The 18189-nt window shown below is 38.1% G+C and overlaps 1 protein-coding gene across 3 annotated transcripts in view; it reads left to right on the plus strand.

The window, feature by feature from the left end:
* dlgap1b (discs, large (Drosophila) homolog-associated protein 1b) overlaps positions 1–18189 on the plus strand; it is a 99393-nt gene that overhangs the window by 39118 nt on the left and 42086 nt on the right. For all 3 annotated transcript variants that reach the window (XM_028004774.1, XM_028004775.1, XM_028004776.1), the window contains exons 3-4: positions 13500–14625; positions 17070–17284. In XM_028004774.1, the coding sequence (XP_027860575.1) occupies positions 13567–14625; positions 17070–17284 (1274 nt within the window). In that variant the 5' untranslated portion in view covers positions 13500–13566. The remainder of the gene's footprint in view (positions 1–13499; positions 14626–17069; positions 17285–18189) is intronic.

Consider the following 18189-nt stretch of genomic DNA (forward strand, 5'->3'; position numbering starts at 1 on the left):
CACAGATATGCTCATTGGGTAGTATTAATTTAGAAAAACGTTTTGAGGATTTTAATAACGTTTGTTGAATTGAAATAATGTAAAAAATAAAATTTTATGAAAATGTGGATTATGATTTATTTGGTGGTCTCAATATTCAGCAGTGTTACTGCAGATTCACCTTTTTTCATCACATCACAGCTCTAATTTTTAAAAAATATATATATCTTTTTTTCCTTCTGCTTTATGTAAAAATGTTATGCAGCTGTTAAATAAGATACAAATTCATAATTTTACATATTTTTGAAAAGTTTACTTTTTTTTTTTAGCTGAGGAAAATTGTAACTTGTTGAATGGCTCGGCTCTTTTCTGATCAGCTTTAGTTTGCAAGCCAACTGTGAATCCTCAGGCCAAGGAATTCGGCCAAATAACTGGATTTACTGCAAGCAGAGCTTACTTACCACTTGAGAACATATCACTGCCTTTGCATGGGTCATCATTGAAGGCTATTTGAAAATAAGCCATGTTCTTTCCAACTCTAAGCCACAAAGTTGAGTATCAAAGGAAGCATTAAAAAATAGAAAAGGCCCGGGAATTGGAGGCATAGATTGTGTCCAATATTTCTTCAGAGCTGCTTTGTCTTTTTTTAATCGTTTCACATACCAAAGGTTTTGATGTTAAACTGATGAAAGATGATTCATTACAACATCAGAGGTGAATGTTTAAAAGGAGTACAGTGCAAGCTAGTGAGTAATTGGGGACTGAATCCTCACAACTCTGATCTGGTGATAATGATGCACAGCCAATGGATAGGAACTGTGCAAAGATAGAAAATGAACCTTAAAGCTTGGAAAATGATTGTTGGTGAAAGCAAAACACGCCGTAATGAAGAAAGGAACGTGAAGTGCATGATTGGACATGCAGAGGAATATTGGATACACAGCTGACAGTTTGAGAGTGTTGAATCTTTTCCTCATGCAGCATTCACTTCTACATTTCTGCTCAGTTTAACAATATATAACACAGTCTCAGATAATCTACTGAAGATGCCGTGACACATTTGTTCAGATGGAGTATCTAATGAAGAATGTTGTGATTCATTTTTTACACTGTGTGCAAAGACAATAGACAAAACACTCAATGGCAAAAATAGATTTCTGAAGAAGATGATATTTCTGAGACAGAATTATGAAGCTGTGATGTGGTTGTGAATGTGATCCAAAAATCATTTTGACACAAGTGATGACTTTTCACACAATTTATAGGGATGATATACTGCTGTTAAGTTGTACAAATTGTAGGTATTTCTAAGCCTTCTCCTGCACTTTGCTTAATACATTTTTGGATTAAGGTATTAAGAGGGGCTATTTTGACTTTTAGTCTTTTCTTCAAGCATCCTCAGTTAATTTATTTTTAATTACTTTTCAAAGTTTTAATTAAAACCTTATTATTCAAAATATATTTCAAACGTGAATTAAGGTCATCTCTTTTGGAAAACCAAGAACCTTTATGTGCAGTACTCATCCAAACAACACCCATGATAACATCTAATAGGCACAAAGTTAATGTTCTTTGATGCACCGTGTCACCTCGGTTACCAATAAAATTAGGGAACAGTTATCTGTGTGTACCTGAGCAAATTACGAAATGGGAAGCTAATTCAACTTGCTCATTTCACAGTTCATTTAGCTGCTCATAAAACACCCAACCGCAAATCACCTTTTATATTCTCTGGAGTTTATTAGAAATTCAAACACTCGCGCACAGGAAAAAAAAAAGGTAAAATTTGTGCACCAGTTATCAGCACACTTGAAGAAAAAAACAAATCAAAATTTTTAAGCATTGTGAGAAATATGACATTTACAATAGGGGGGAGAAAAACACCAGGTGCTATTGAAGGAGAATGTTGAATCTGGAACCGTTCTCACTATTTCACTGAAATTTAAAAAAAGAATATTCTGAAAGTTTCCAAGTAATTATGTAGCATGTGAAATATTGCTGACATTTACTTCACTTTTGTAGACTTATTTTAAGTCTTAATAATGATTTTTTTCTTTATCAAAAACACAAAGCTTATTTCCCCACTATGTCAAATTAAATCAGACCATACTTTGTTTCAAATCATTTTGGATTACTTTCTTTTGCTGGCTAAAATCCCAGAATGATGAAAGAAGATTTAAAATTCAAAGGTTTCCATATATTTTTATAACATTTTGTAGCGGTATTCTTAAGGTTATTGTCCTTTTGGAGATCGTAACCCAGGCTAATTTCTTGAGATGTTATTTCAAGAACATCTCAAGATGTATCATCTTGCAGCAAAATACCCCCAAAACATGCTTGCAAGCTCCTCCCCATATCTCAGAATGTTAAAATGTGTATTATTGCCAAAAACTTTAAACTGCAAACATGTTTTATTTTATTTTTTTCCATATTTGTTAAAAGTGCCACCATGTCGTGACAGAATGATATAAGACAGTCTCTGGAAAAAAAAAAAAAAATCAAGCTTCTCTCCCTGCTCCCAGTGCTCCTGTTGCCACCTGCAGAAATGCACTGCTCCCGGTCAAAGACAATCAATCAGAGCAAGGAGGAAGGTCTTGTCGCTGTCAGAAACAACCAAAGTAACCAGACTTAAACATGTGCTACAGGGAGTATTCAGTTTCTTGATTTTGCCCAGTGACTCTGTGATCAGAGGAAAGCAACTGGACTTCAGTCTGGGGTCTGTGATAGACTTTGGCTAAGCATGGGTTGACATGAGACATAATGTCCACTTTCTTGGCATAAACCCTGTAGACTCTTGTTTACTTAGTAATTTACGTCCCCTGTTCATGTCGCCAAGTTCTGATGTGAGGTCAGCTGGGAGCCGAGTTGCCAACCATCAGTGTGCAGCCTTCACCTGCTCTGACACCTGCTCTTTATGCTGGCATTGGTGTAGGAGGAAATCTCCACGATGTTCAGGGAGAGCTGGAATAATTCCTCCCAGTCTCAACAGGGGTATGTGTGTCCCAGTGTGTTTCCTTGGGGTTTGTATCTGTATTCGTGATTGGTTGACTCTGGCATGTGGGTGTCACAGTGGATACATGTCTACCAGTGCTCATAGAAGAAGACAGCAAGTTGCACACCACCCTCCCTTCCTTGCCTCCCTCTTGCTCAGTTGGATCTCACTCCCAGATCTGTCAATGTGTCCGTTCATGTGTCTTTGATGTGACGTGCCACCCATGGTACAGGGGAGGCGCAAACCATAAAGATTTCCCTCATCTTTTCACCTCCCATTACAAAGTCATGACCTCTCCCCTCATGAGTTTAACACATAGCTTTATGGAGGAAGAGTAGAAGGATTTCTTGAAAATGGCCTTTTGCTAGTCTATTTTTATGACTTTTTTTCTTTTTTTTTCTGAATTCATTAGAATAACAATATATGCAAATCCTAATTATGATTGGGCCTTACTTCAGCACACTATTAATATAATATTTAATCCTTATTCTGCATGTAATGTTTAATTAAAGTTGATAAATTCAACAGCAATAGACATTTAATGTGTATTTAGACTGCATTAGCTAAGAGCATAATAACACATTAGTTGTGTGCACACAGCTTTCTTTCCCTTCATGTAATTAACTGTAGTCAGTGACTTGAAATCACCTGACACTGTGTCCCCCTCTGGCAGCATTTTGATGCTAATGCTGGATGACAGAGGCAAGTGACTATACTGTGCATACTGTACAATCAAAGAGCATGAATATAACCTGATTTTTTTTTTTTCTGCAGAGAAGGTGAGTCACTTTAGACAGGATATCTTGTCCTAAATTGAGGAAGATATTAACATAGAAACAACTTGAAAATGCACTTAGTTGGGTACCTATTATCTGTATATGCTCTGAGTATATGCTGCACTTCCAAGTCTCTGCATAGCTAAAAATAGCAGTGATAATGAAATTGTACAGTTATTATAAGCTATAATAAATGAAGAAGGAATCAAGTAGGAAACTGCGGCAAGCCTCACATTGACATTTACAGCAACTTTTATTACCTTCTGGGTAATGCTTGCAGTTGATATATCAGGGCCCAATATGCGATAACGCTCAGACTCACCAGGCTTTGATTTACTTGTCACCATCACAGTGCTAGCCTGCGTTCCCATAGACCAGAATAAGCTGCCCTAGATTTTTTACGGGCTTTAATAAAAAAAAGTGACATTGTTTCTCTGTTTGAGCGCAGGAGAAAACAGCATATATCCAAACAGGCATAGGCTGTTTATCGGGCGCTTCAAAAGCCTGTTTACTGACGAGCTAAAATAAAAGCTGCATGAATGCTACAGTGTCCCAATTTGAGAGGAGTTGTAATGGTGTATATTGAGAAAACAAAATAATTTGCTTTTTATTTAATTATGAAAAGCAGTGTAGGCTTGAGTCGGTATGAGGTAGTCACAGTGTAATTGCTTCAGTGAAAACAAAATGATTTTATATCACAGTAGGTATAAGCAGATTTAAAAGATATAGTATGCATGACAACATCTAATTTCTTTTATTTAAAACAAACAGCAGCAATTTCAGTGTTAATGCAATATCACAGCAAATGATTACAAATATAATGTTATATTTTATATTGTTGTTTTTGGGTGCTTTGTGACTCAGGAATAGCGCAGGTGCAGCATATTGTGATGAATAACTTGGCTGCTCTAGGCTCAAGTCCAGAACCCAGGTGGAGTGCAACATATCTTCTCCTGTTCTTGTCGCTCTCCTTCCTCTGAAGCTTCTTATTAATAAAGACTATAAGGTCCACGTGACCTTTTAAAAGCAAAGCACATATGGAATAACAAAGTGTAAATATAAAAGCCAGTTTCTCAATTTTGATTGTGCAAAATATAATTAAGCATTTTTACTTTTTACAAGTTAACTACCGAGCTGGCATAAACTAGCTATGCTGTTTGCTCAGGTTTCCTGCCTTGCAGACTCTTGATAGATGTCACTTTTCACCTTGAACACACATGTATGATGCATTGAGCTGAAATGTGCAAAGATGACACAGATTTTATGATATCCGCCTTTTTCACTTTCTTTTCAGAGACAAGAGTGTTTGAGAATTTAAAAGCGTGAAAATCCCGTGGAGCTGCAGACAGTGCTGGTGTGGACCGCTTTGACTGAACTTTGTAGAGGTGTATTTATTGATGTACACCATAAACCGCTGATGTGCTTTACATTTTGCTGCTCTTTTAAAAACACCAGAATTGATGCTTTTTCCCAAACTACCTTAAATTGGGTCATCTTTGTTGGATAAGTTAAAGTTTAAGAAAATTATTATACAGTTTGTGATTGATAAAACCTTACTTAATTTGCCAAAATCACTGTAGGACAATAGCTACAATACTATAGTGGCTCAAGTTGGTCAACAAGATGACACAATAAAAAGTCACAACAGAAGTTATGCTGAAATAGAAGTTAGCAGAACTTCCATGTTAGCAGCCAAGTTAGCATGGCTTCTGTCGTTTTTGTTTTTGGGTTCTGGCTTTTGCATGTTGTTGATCTTCGTTGATCAACAACATGCACTAGACAGTTTGCTTTACTGGAATCATTGTTAACCTGCAGACATATAGTCTGTAATTCTATGGCACCCCCATCAAAGATTACTGCTTACGCCATCATCCCCTTGAGAATGCTAAAGCATATTCACAATTTCCCTACAAAGCCTTTATACACTTACAAAAGGTGATCATGTGATTGCTACTCACATTTAATCTAAAAGTACCTACCACCTGTGAGTTTTCATAAAGAAAAAAATATATAATTATTTTTTCAACAGAAAATCTATTTGTGATGATGATGGTGCCATCCTTTCTTGTCTAATTTCCCTCGGCTACTTTTTATGGATGTTTTTATTAGACTTGGGGAAATGAAAGAAAACAGGAAATTGTTATTCCACGTTATATCAAGGTTAGTTAAAAAAGCTTAAAATGACCTCCCTTTAAATGCTGTAATTATCCTCAAAACAGGCTTTTGGACAACCTCTATAATCAATTAGCACTGTGTTAGTGAGTGTATCTTGTGGCCTTTTAGTCAATTAGTTTAGAATTGTGAAAAAAGAAAATTACCTCTTTTTATGAGATATTCTGAAGAAAGGCAGAATATGCTTTCACATTCTCTCAAGGGGATGATGGCAGAAAAGATAGAAAACAGAAAATGTTTAGTCAAACATTACTAGCTGTAATGCCTGACTTTCCAAACATTATATGTGAAGATAGTTCTCATTCACAACACATGCCATGTCAAGGCTCTACAAAAAGTCAATACAGTTCAATCATTCAACCATTCCAAGTGATCCGAGTTTACGTTCTCTGTTTTTGTATTGAATAAATGTCATTTTGAAGTTCAGTGCAGCTTTTTGCTCAACACCTAGCAAAGGTATTCACGACCCTTGAGTTCTATCACATTTTTTCACATTTATCATCTAAAAATGGAGAGAACATGGCAGCTCTGGAAACTTAGCAAGACATGGCCTTGTCAAACTAACGAGTTTGACAAGAGCAGCATTAATCAGAGAAGCAGCCAAGAGGTCCGTGGTAATTCTTGAGGAGCAGCAGAAATACGCTGTACAGTTAGGAGCATCTTTTGACGGACTACTATTAGTTTTTAAGTACCGGTAATGACACGAACGATCTAAGAAAATAAATTTATACATTATTGTGAGAAAGTCTAGTAGGTGATGACGTGTTTGCACAGCGATATGACAAATTCCTCACACCAAAATAGTCCTGCCACTTTAACATTATTTCTTGTAAATTTTGTATTTAAAATGGATCATTAGAGTTTTACCTGACATCTTATAGATATAACATTTAATAGAAAGAGAGAGGTAATTCCTTTTTTAGGAATTACCTCTGACATGACTGCCTGATAAAGAATAACTTCGTATCTGACTGTAAATGTAACCTTTAAAATGAAAAGCAGAGGTCTGGGCTGCCATCATTCTCTTCAGTTCCTACCATATACCCTTGATGGAGTCAACCTTAAGCCATCAAAAGCAATCTCAGTGGAGGTGTGGCCTTTTGTTATGAAGTCAAAGCCAAGTGTCAAGGCTTTTCAGTTTTGTTTTTTTTCTCTGACTCAGATGCCAAGATTTCTTAAATGATTACATAAATTTTTTATACAAAGGAGAAGATATATTTTTAAGCTGATTAAAGTTTTATATGGTTTGTATTGCTATAGAAATGGTGAGCTGCTTGTCAAGTCAGTTTCCCTCTTCCAAGCCTGTTTTTTTTTTTTTTTTTTTTTTTTTGTCAAATTCTTTAGACATACAGCAGGAGCTTCAACGACAATACAGTGCCTCCTCCCAAACCCTCTGCCTAGGTTAAATTGTTTATTCTTCTCAAATAGTCCTCATCACTAGAGGAATTTGTCTCTGGAATTTGATTGGTGGGTCCCCTGCCATAAGTCAGCACAGTCACTCCATTTGTCAGGAAAAGGCCCCGACAGTCGGCCTAATTATATTGGTTGTGACAAAGGAGCTGTCTTACAAGAACCAGGCGTATTCATTCATCCGTAAAGGCTTGTTGTATAATAATGCAGCCAATACAGCTGGCAGAAATATGCAGATTTCAGTGTCAAAGCACATCATCCCATTAAGAAAGTAGATGCTTTGAAGCATTGCTGTACATTTGACTTGTTGAATGTGTTGAGGACATGCCAAGCTGTTACTTGCAGTCACATCAGGATAAAAACATGTCATGGAAGCAGTCATGACAAAGGCGTGTTAGTGCTTTATATTTCTGGGTGTAGGTTTAAAAACACCCTTGTATGAGTTATTTGGTAATATCACCGCATAAGATTGTACAAGTTTGCGTTTGTTTTTGTAGATGGTCACAAAGTGTGAAATTGATTAGCAAAACCACAAGCTATGAGTTGCATTTTTCTTCCAAACCACTGTTCTTACTACAGCTAAAAGCAAAATATTAGTTCATTCATCATTTACCTGTCTTTGTAACAGCAAGACATTAAAGTTATCTTCTCTGAGTCTCCTGACATCTCTAAAACAACTCCAGCATATTGCGGAAACACAAGACAATACCATCATCCTTAATGTCTGACTGGCCTCTGGGTGAATTTAAAACACTATACTATATCAGTCTTTTGTAGATTTCTTCTTTAAACATTCATGATGTCTGTATCTGACTGCCTCCAATCATTTTTTTATTTTCTCTCTACAGCTTTCTGCTGATTGTCTCAGATTTTTCAAAAATCTTATTTTCTTATATTCTTTTTTTTTTCTTTCACAGGGATGCATGGTGGCACAGTTGGTAGCAGTATTGTCTTGCAGCTACTGTGCTGAGTTTAAATCCCAGCCTGTTCTCTGTCTGCATGGGGTCACATTTATTCTTTGGGTGTCAACCACATCTCACAATGTTAAAATGCTTTATTTCTCATCAAAGTGAGGTATGTCTTGCAAAATGTTGTTTATTTGTTACTTTCAACTGTGATGCCTAGAATATTTTCTATATAATATTTTTCCGCCTCATTACATGCTTTTGTCAGAATTTTCATTTGTGGAGTCCAAGACAGGTCCACTAAGTTAGCAGATTCTGAGTGGTATCCCCTCACAGATGGTGAAATTGTCCAAGGTCTCGTTCAGGCAGAGGCTGAGTGTGGGGGACATCTTCAGCAGTAAAACTATAAGTGTTGGTTCTGCCACAGACTGACTCACCTTTACGACTTTTATAGAGTAATGTACAAAGGAATTTTGTCAAAGCTAAATAAAGTTTTACCTAACAACATATATACCTGTCCACTTAGTTATATTCTCAAGGCTTATTTGATTGATCATCTAGAAATCTGTCTATGAAAGCCTTCAGTTCTGTTTTTCAAACTGGAGTTTTAAGACAAAGAAAATAGTCATACTAATTGTAGTCCCTACCCCAGACTTTTATTTTTTTCCAACAGAAAGTAGTGACAGTCCCCCTGCACTAAGTCTTATTGATTTCCTGGTTTCCTTTAAAGATTGTGTGGAGTGAGTCAATGTGGCTTTGCATTTTAATACCACATTTGTTTACTTTACTTTAGGGAGACTTGAGGCTCAAGGTGATGAAAAGAACATTAAAGATGGAGCTAGCCACTGCAAAGCAGCACAGCTATTAACAAAGTATGTCAGATAACAAGTGAAATATGTCTTTAAGTTATGACATATGAAACCATTAAAAGCAGATTGCATCCATGCATTTTGCTGATGCAGTTTTAGTGAGCATCAATAGATTGTATTTGTTCTTTATCATATTAGTATTATCATAGTTTCAGTGTGCAAACTTCCATTTTTTAAATGTTAACATAAGATACAATAGATATGAATTTTTTTAATATCATTACAGATATGTGTTTCATTAGATAACAGCATTCATGTTCATATCTCTCCTTTTATTCTGCTTCAATTATTGTTGATTATTCTTAGACTGCCTTTTAGAGAACTTTTAATCAATTTAAAGCAAATTTGAAAAAGTTGGTGACACAGCAGTTAGGTTTTGGTTTATACTTTTGATTGATCAATCAACAAGCTACATCCATAAGATCAAGTCCAAACTCTTTTAAAATTTCTGTAAGTAATTATCAGATATACTGGGCTGTGGGTGGAAAAACGTTAGTGTTACTAGGGATATGATATATAGAAAAGAACAAATTAGTTGTCTGTGCGAAAAGCTGCATTATCATTGGATCCTACTTCAAAGAGGCCTGTTGGGTTGTTCATGTGCTGTATGGGGAGGTTTGACCCGAGAGGTAGAGACACAAATAGGTCAGTCAGCTATGATGGACGTAAAGTATAATCCATGACCACAGCTGTCTTTGAGGGCTTGCCAGTGTGGGCCTTACCTGACAGGCACAATAAACCCAACAGATCTACCTGCTGAAAGCTGCACTTTTTGAGCAGCATCAAAAATCCACACAGATATGGTCTCTGTCAGCTGTACACCGTGTTTGCTTTCATGTTTGCATGTTTACGTGTCTGTTGCTCGCAGGAAAAATGGCATATATGACCGAACGTCGGTTTACAGCTCTAGTGCAGTGTAGCAGACAGCTGTGTCACAGACTCGGTGCTGTGGATCACCATGAGGGCCCTTTATTTAGGTCACATTCTGTGCTTCAGTAGCCAACAGAAAGGATCTCTGTCTACTGAAATGAATACCTTTACCTGGACACAACCCTGCAAGAAGTGTACGTCTAACTGATATGTGGTGTTTACTTTGAGTTCCTTCTTGTGGGTCTGTTGTTGTTGAAACAAAGCTGCTTAATATTGGTATTGGATATAATCCCGTGTTAATATTAGCAGTAAAATTGCATGCATAATTTCTGAGTTTTCAACTAATCAAGCAAAAAAATCATAAATGGACCTCAATATCTTGCTTTTGACCTACACCCTGTCCTCTACTTGCATAAAGGTACGCTTCCTCCTTTTTTATATTTCTTGCCCTCCCTTTTTTTCCCCCACATTTTGTTTATCTACAAAACAGTCTGTGCTGTATTATAAATCGCAGTAAGGAATTGCACTCTGAGGCTCAGCCGTTCTGCTGTCGGTGTGTTACACTGAGGTGCATGGGGTTTTATGTTTGCTTCGCTACTTTTACTTTCAGTCTATTAAAAACTGTGTGGATTCAGCAAATAGCCATCCTCAGATGAGTAAGAAAAGTAGTTTAAGGGGTGCTGATGGATGTATTTGTTTTCATGACAGGAAAAGGTCATTTATTACAGTTGCTACTTGAAGCCCAGAAGTTATTTGCTGGGTCAGATAGTTTGCCATGTAAAGTACTAAAGGTTTAGAGGGAAAGTCCACAAGCTTAATTCATGTTTGCGGACAGGCGTGTGCATGAATCCACTGTGTACAGGTGTACTGTAAGCCTAAAAATAAATGCTCTTTTTGACCCAGTTTTTTTATCCAGTGTTCTGTAAAAGCCCTAGATTAAATGCCTGAGACTGTGGGTAGTTTGTGTGAGCTTCTCTAGCAGAATTAAAACAACCCGTCCATTGCCCTGGATCTGATGGTTGCAGTGGGTACATATCCAGAGGCTTGGTGGACAAAAGAAAAAAATAATGATTAGAGTATTTAACCATAAGAATCGATTAAGACCTACTTTCTGTTTGTTTGTTTTTTTAAGATAAAGTCCCGTATTAAGCTTTTATTAGCTTCTTTATTAGAAACACTTGCTTAATTTCTCCTTAACACAAATGTCAACTAAATCATTCAGATGGCAGTGACTTGCTGCATTTAAGTAATCTAAATGTGGTGAAGATGACTTGCCGATGATGCAGTTTAAACGGAGCAGAAGAAGGTGTATTTACAGGATTTTGAACATGACATGGTTGTTAGTCCTGATCTGAGTATTTTGGAAACTATTGGTTTGCTGCCCCAGATGACTTTCCCCCTCACAATATCTTACTAGCTCTACAGAAAATGCTAAATAAAACACAAAAAATCCAGGGTAAAACTGTAAAAAAAATGTTGGTAATATCGGAGGACAATGGGCAAAGTGGTTTGAAATGATGGAAAGGCAACAGTAGCTAAAATCAAGAATACCACATACAAGACATTTTGAAACTTGTTGGACAACGTACTCGTGCGTTCTGCACTGCAGAATTGCAATCCATTTAGTAGTGGGTATTGTAGTGACCTCTGATATTTGCATATTTTATCATCTTTTGATGAGGACAGTGATATGCCTGACGGTAAAGATTCTGATGATAATGATTGTGAGAGCTTACACCAACAGGAATTTGAGACCAATTGGAGGGCTGCTGTATCTGTTCTCTGTTTATATCTTGAGTAAAATTTTACAATTTAAGATAAAGCAGCATAAATTTCCTACAGTTCAATCTGTAGGAAATTTAAGTAATTTCCTACAGATTGAACTGTAATCTGGCATGTGTAAATGTTCTTTGATAATGAAAGTGGTTCAAGGTCAGACTTTTGTCATTATGTTAGTTATTTCTACAGTGATCTATTTACAAATTTTGAAAACAATAATTTAAAAAACTTAAAAAAAACTTTTTTTTGTTTTTTGCAAAGTGCAAAGCTTTTTCTAACGTGATTTTTGAACAGTCGCTCTGCTTATAAAACATCATAAACCACCTCAATTTAGGTCTCTCCAAAAACTGCCCTGATAAGAGTCTTATGTTTATAACATTTTATAATGATTAACTTAATAAAGAAAATAAATTAGTCAGAATTATTTATGTTTCATGTATTTAGGTGTATGTCAATCTTTGCCCTTTGTGTCACTTTCATGAAGTTTATTCCAGCCCTGCTTCTCACCTGCGTTTTTAGTTTGGCATGACACTCAAAGATAATCACTTCCCCCGATTTAATCCTCTTTACAAACTTCCTGGATACACCCCTGCTCAGCAGTCTTAAGGAGACATTTAAAGTGGCAGTATTATGTATTTTTCAGGCACGAAGTGTCACATTGTAGCACACTCAAGTACCTATCACCTCCAGTTGTTATAAAATGCTGTCTATGTTAACAAGGCTTTAAGGAAATTTTAATTTGCAATTTAGCACATTGAAATCGGGCTTCTGTCTCTTTAAGAAACTCCTGCTCTTTTAGACACTCCGCCTTCAGCATGTCATTACAACAATATTCCTCCATTAAGCCTTTAACAGTGTTTTACCAGCATAGCATTGAGAAGTAGTTCGTATGATGAGCTCTGTAGATGCTGCTAGGAATGGTTAACAGCATAACAACTATTATGTTATGCTGTTCTGATGATGAGCTGAGGGTGGAGTGTTGGGAAGAGAAGGAGCTTCTTAAAGAGACAGAGGTCAATTTTAAGGTGTCAAGTTGCAAAGTCAAATTTTAATTTAATGTTTGATATATACAGCAATTTTATGACAACTGGAGGTAGCACAGTTACTTGTTTGTGGTATAAAATGCCACTGCTTGCCTGGCAAATACATATCACCACCTCTTTAAATTTTTAAAACTGCTGTTTGTGGTCTTTTATTTTGAATACATTGTTGCGTAATTTGACAATATCCTTGAACAAATGCAGTTTATATCTGCTGTTTTTTTTCTGGTAATTTCAAGCCAAACACAGAAAAAAAGTACACGGAAGCTTGACGACAAATACGGGTGTCAGTGGCATTGTAGTTTGTTACTTCTAAATTTAGAGTTCTTACATGTGTGGACATTAAAGGACAAACATGAAACAGTGACTGAGACGAACAGGTTCCGCGTCAAACATTTTCATCTGCATTTCTGGGTAATGAAGAACTTTCTTCGAATTGAAGCAGACGCTATAATGTGCTTTGAGTGTGCAATAGTGTTTCCTCATTATGTTTAAATAGGTGGCAACCTGATTTCTTATGTTACTTGATGGGTTTTCTGCTCCCACCTGGTGAAACCTCACTAGGAAACAAGATATCTAGTTGTCTTCTATTATTGCAGTAAGAAATGTCATGGATGATGGAGAGTCAGCACCAACATATTTATAATTCTCTTTTCTGTCTTTCTCTTCCTGTTTGTTTTATTTCATGGATGCGTGTTCCTTTATAGAGCTAGATTTGGGGCCTGTGCAGACTTTCTGCAGAAGCAGTCGGGTGCACAAGCCAACCGGGCCAAAATGACCATGAAAGGCCTGTCCAACAGCCGCAGTCATCACACAGTGACCTGCGACCCATCTTATGACTCCATGACTTTGGGGCACGCCAACCGCCGGTCCTACATCCTCAACCAAGGGGAAGCTCATCCCACTGAAAACCCCTGCTACACACAGCGGAGCGCCTTCCAGACTGAGTGCAGTGCCTATCCTGACCTGACCAGCTGCACTTTCCCTCGTAGACATTACAGCTCCCACCATGAGCTGAAGGAAGAGTGCAGCGCCATGGTGCCTTACACCGGGCCTACAGGGAGCTGTAAGGGAAGCGGAGGGAACAACAACCGCATACCGTCAAACTTGCTTGAGCAGTTCGAGACCCAAGCTCCGTTGAGACGTGAAGGCTACCACACGCTGCAATACAAGCATACGGCATTGGAGCACCAACGCAGTGACAGCCCTGGTCGAATTCGCCACCTTGTGCATTCTGTGCAGAAGCTTTTCACCAAGTCCCACTCTCTAGAGGGGCCCTCAGGCTCTGGAGGAGGTGGGAGTGGAAAGATAAATGGCAGCAAATCCAGCCCAGATGATCCTCCCTCATGCTCTGGGACCCTCAAGCACAGCAAGCGTAGTAAGAGCAAAGACCGCTCCAAGTCAGAACCCAAGATGCGTACAACTACATCAGGGTACTGGAGCTCAGATGACACGCTTGACCGAGAGGTGTGTCTGTACCATCATCACCAAGGGGGTGGAATTGGTTCCATGCCTTCAGGGGTCATGACTATTGGACGCCACCCAGATAAATCCCAGTCACAATACTTTATGGAGTCCTACAACACCATCAGCGCCCAGTCACTCAAGACGTCACGCAGCAACAACGACGTCAAGTGCTCTGCATGCTCGGGTGGCAGCAGCGGAGGTCTGCCGCTGATGAATGCTCTCGATGGACAAGTCCAGCTGAAGAAGAGCTCATGGTCCTCTACGCTGACGGTGAGCAGAGCGAGGGAGGTGTATCAAAAGGCCTCCGTCAATCTAGATAAAGCTCTCGTCAAAGCCGAGCCAGGACGCACTTGCCATTTCTTACAGGTAGGATTGTAGCGTCGTCCCCATCTCTTGCATGTCATGTTTCAAATATCATCTGTGGCCCGCTACTACTCCATGCGTCTGTTTTTATTCCCGCATGAATATGCATTTGTTTGTCTGTAGGCGTTGAATGATTGATTCATTCTGTCAAACCTTGATCATTGTCTTGTGTTCTCTTTTGTATATTCATAAAACATTCTTGAAAAACCATACCATGGCATCTCCTCTTTTGTGTTGATGTGCACTGAATTTTGTTTTGTAAGTTTGTATATGCTAATGCTGTGACATGTTTATGGAGTAGGGACAAGATCAAGTTCTTCTGTAGTTTCTTCTACTGTGTTTCTTCTGTAGAACAATTACAATTGCAGCACACCTTTGTGTCAAACTACATTTATTCTGCTGTCAAGATCATGCTTGGTCTGGTCTAAGCAGCAGATTGCGTGTTTTAGTCAGTGTGGTGCCGCTGCAAGATCAGAGAGAGCAGGAGTTCAGCAGACAGAAGCTGAAAGTAAACTGCCCCAGTCCCAAAGCTCAGTGGTCACACAGCAACACAGTGAAACATGCATACTGACACTGCAACGTTGCCGGGTCACGCATATGTTAGGGGGGTTTTTCTGCTTTTGGAAGAATTTTCAAGATTTTCAGTTTCTTACAAAAGTATTCATACCTCATACCTCAGTCATAAAATCCTATTTAAATGCATTGGAAAATTAGCAAATAGAAAATAAACTAATTGTTTCGAATAAAATAAGTTACAAAAATGTAGTGTACATTCGTATCCAGGTCTTATGAGTCAATACTTTGTGGATACGGCTAACTACAACTGCTGCTACTCTACTGGGTTATGTCCTGACCATTTTACCACATCTGCAGACTGATTTATTTCTTCTATTTTTCTAACAGAATTGTTCAAGCTCAATCAAATTGGAGCTAAATATGTTCTAAACTTAATCATTCTACTTTAGCTTGAGCTGTACCCTCCAGTCTGAATAATTTTGCAGTAGTTACCATATTTTTCCTCCATGACTCTCCATCCATCTTCCAATCAACTCTTACCAACCTTCCTCTCCTGCTGAGGGAAGATATACTTCTCTTATTGATAATTTTCTTGTCCAGACTGCATACTGTCCAGTCAGCATAGGTGGATACCTAGGCTCATGCAGATTTATGCTTTTCATCCCCTTTCCATTTTGAAAACTTAAGATGTTGTTTTATATCACAAACCTGCTTTAAAATGTCCTTCCTGTTCACAATTTTGCACTACTTTGTTTTGGTCCATCATTTAAGTTTCTGGATGCAGGAGGACAAAATACTACAAAGTTCAAAGTGTACAATATTTTATTCCATCTTGCGCAGTTGGTTAAAATACACTTTTTAAAAATGTTGACAAATTGTAAAAACAGAGTGTCAGTGTGCACAGTTTATGCCTGTGTGTGCATACGGTGCAAGAAAAAAAAAAAAAAAAAACGTAAATAAGGGCAGCAGAGAAAAGCATGAGTGAAAAGGACAGAGTGGGGGAAAGCAAAGGCAGTGAGTGTTCTCTCTGGCCATGCATTTTAACATCCTGGAAAGACGACTGAGCTGATTAAAGAAGGATGTTGTCATTGCAACGAGGCAACAATTCTTTCAGACACAAAAAGCTTTGTTTTTTCTTTTTCCTTTGTCTTCCAAGTGCATCTAAGCACTTAGTGGGAGCATCAAATGTTTACTGGTGTTTTTATACAAAAAAAAGCATACTGCAAGCTAATGTTTGCAAGAAAATCTCAATCCAGCATATTACAAGTGCTTTATTTTATGAAGTGCAAAACAATAAATAAAAAAAAAAATTAAGCATGCCCTTATTTCACGAACGTCTTTTCACAGTAGCGCAAACGTGTTCTTTTACCACTCTGTAGTTGCCCCTGACATTAAGGTCAGCTCTCGGTTCCCTAGCTACGCAGTTGTCCATTGAATGATTCCCCTGCACTTTTTTCCTCACTCTGTATCTCATTTCTTTCACTTCAGAACTGGTGCCCTAAAAGCCACTCACATTGGGAGTGCAGTGGTTGTGTCGAACAAAACCCCCTTTGTTTTTCCCCTCCTCTTTCCATCTCTGCTGTCTTTGACTCGCTCTCTTTTAGATTATACCAGCTAGGAGATGGGTCTTCCTTTTGTGTATTTTTTTTACCTTCATTAGTGAGTGTGAAAAGCCAGGAGAGCAGGCAGAGGCCAGGGTTTACAGAGGTATTCTGTCAAAACAATTAATTTTCCCACGCTTGATATGCAGCACTCATCATGGGACGGACAAAAGAAGGCCATCGGCATTGTGAGATTAATGGTAGGATCAAGACAGGCCGGTTTAGAATATATTCTAGTCTTGTTGGATACATTTTTGGATCTGCTTGTGGGAAGGATGTTTTTTCTTTTTTTCCCCTCTTTGTTTTACTAATCTCACCTCATCTCTGCAGGTGCCTCAGGATGACTGGAGCGGCTTCTCTCCGGTGGGGAAGGATGATGAGATCCCTTGCCGGCGAATGCGCAGTGGCAGCTACATCAAGGCCATGGCAGAGGAGGATAGTGGTGACTCGGATTGCAGCCCTAAGCCCTCGCCCAAGGTGCAGGCACGGCGAGCCAGCTACCTGAAGGCCACACAGCCTTCTCTTACTGAAATGACCACACTCAAGTGAGTGTACGCTATAAATGATTTGGTCATTTTTGGGAGGGCTGCTTTTTGTTTTCACTCAAAAATGCATTGAGATGCAATATTAAAACGTGGTGACCGTCAGCATGAGAAATTGGCAATATTTTTAGAGCCAGCCAAACATCATCTAGTTAATTTTTCAACTGAATTTGGACTCAATCAGGTAGTGCGGACTGAGTATCAACCCAATTTCAAACATCCCAGCAGCCAATGAAATAGAAGGCATTTGCTCGTTCATTTTTTTTCTGGTTTGCCAAAAAGTTGAATACACTCTCTTTGCTTTGACAAATTATGCCATCTGTGAGGCACAATACTTAAGCCCTTATTGTTTGAATGTATAACTTTCTAGAATAGAGTGCTTATGATTTTGCAGTAATCGTGATTCTAAAAAGGGGGGAAAAAAATAAAACATTGTTCTCTGAAGTCATTAACAAAAACATTAACAATGCACATGCCTTGTTTGTAAGGGTTGTCAGATTAGCAGACTCTCCTCTGACCGTAGCATCTGAACTTCACTCTATCAGGTCTTGTAATACATTTACTAGCTTTTTCACAGAGAAAATAAAAAAAGTAGACGTCTGATCTGTACATCAACATCAATCCCAGTACCAATGCTGTGGCCAGTCAAAACAAATTCAGAGAAAATTGCACAATTCTACCAACTCAGCCATAAAAACTTAAAAGAAATTAACCATCGATTAAGCTCCTCCTGCTGCTGTCTTCATAGGCTACCCAAAGGTTTTCTTAAGAAAGTTCTTCCTGTCATTGCATCTGATCTGATTGAAATAGTAAACTCATCCCTCTCACCAGATGTTTTACTCCAGGTTTTAAAAACAGCAGTTATTAAATCACTGATAAAAAAAGAACAATCTGGGCAAGTCACTTTT

This window comes from Xiphophorus couchianus, chromosome 21 (assembly GCF_001444195.1).
Source record: "Xiphophorus couchianus chromosome 21, X_couchianus-1.0, whole genome shotgun sequence".
Classification (NCBI taxonomy): Eukaryota; Metazoa; Chordata; class Actinopteri; order Cyprinodontiformes; family Poeciliidae; genus Xiphophorus; species Xiphophorus couchianus.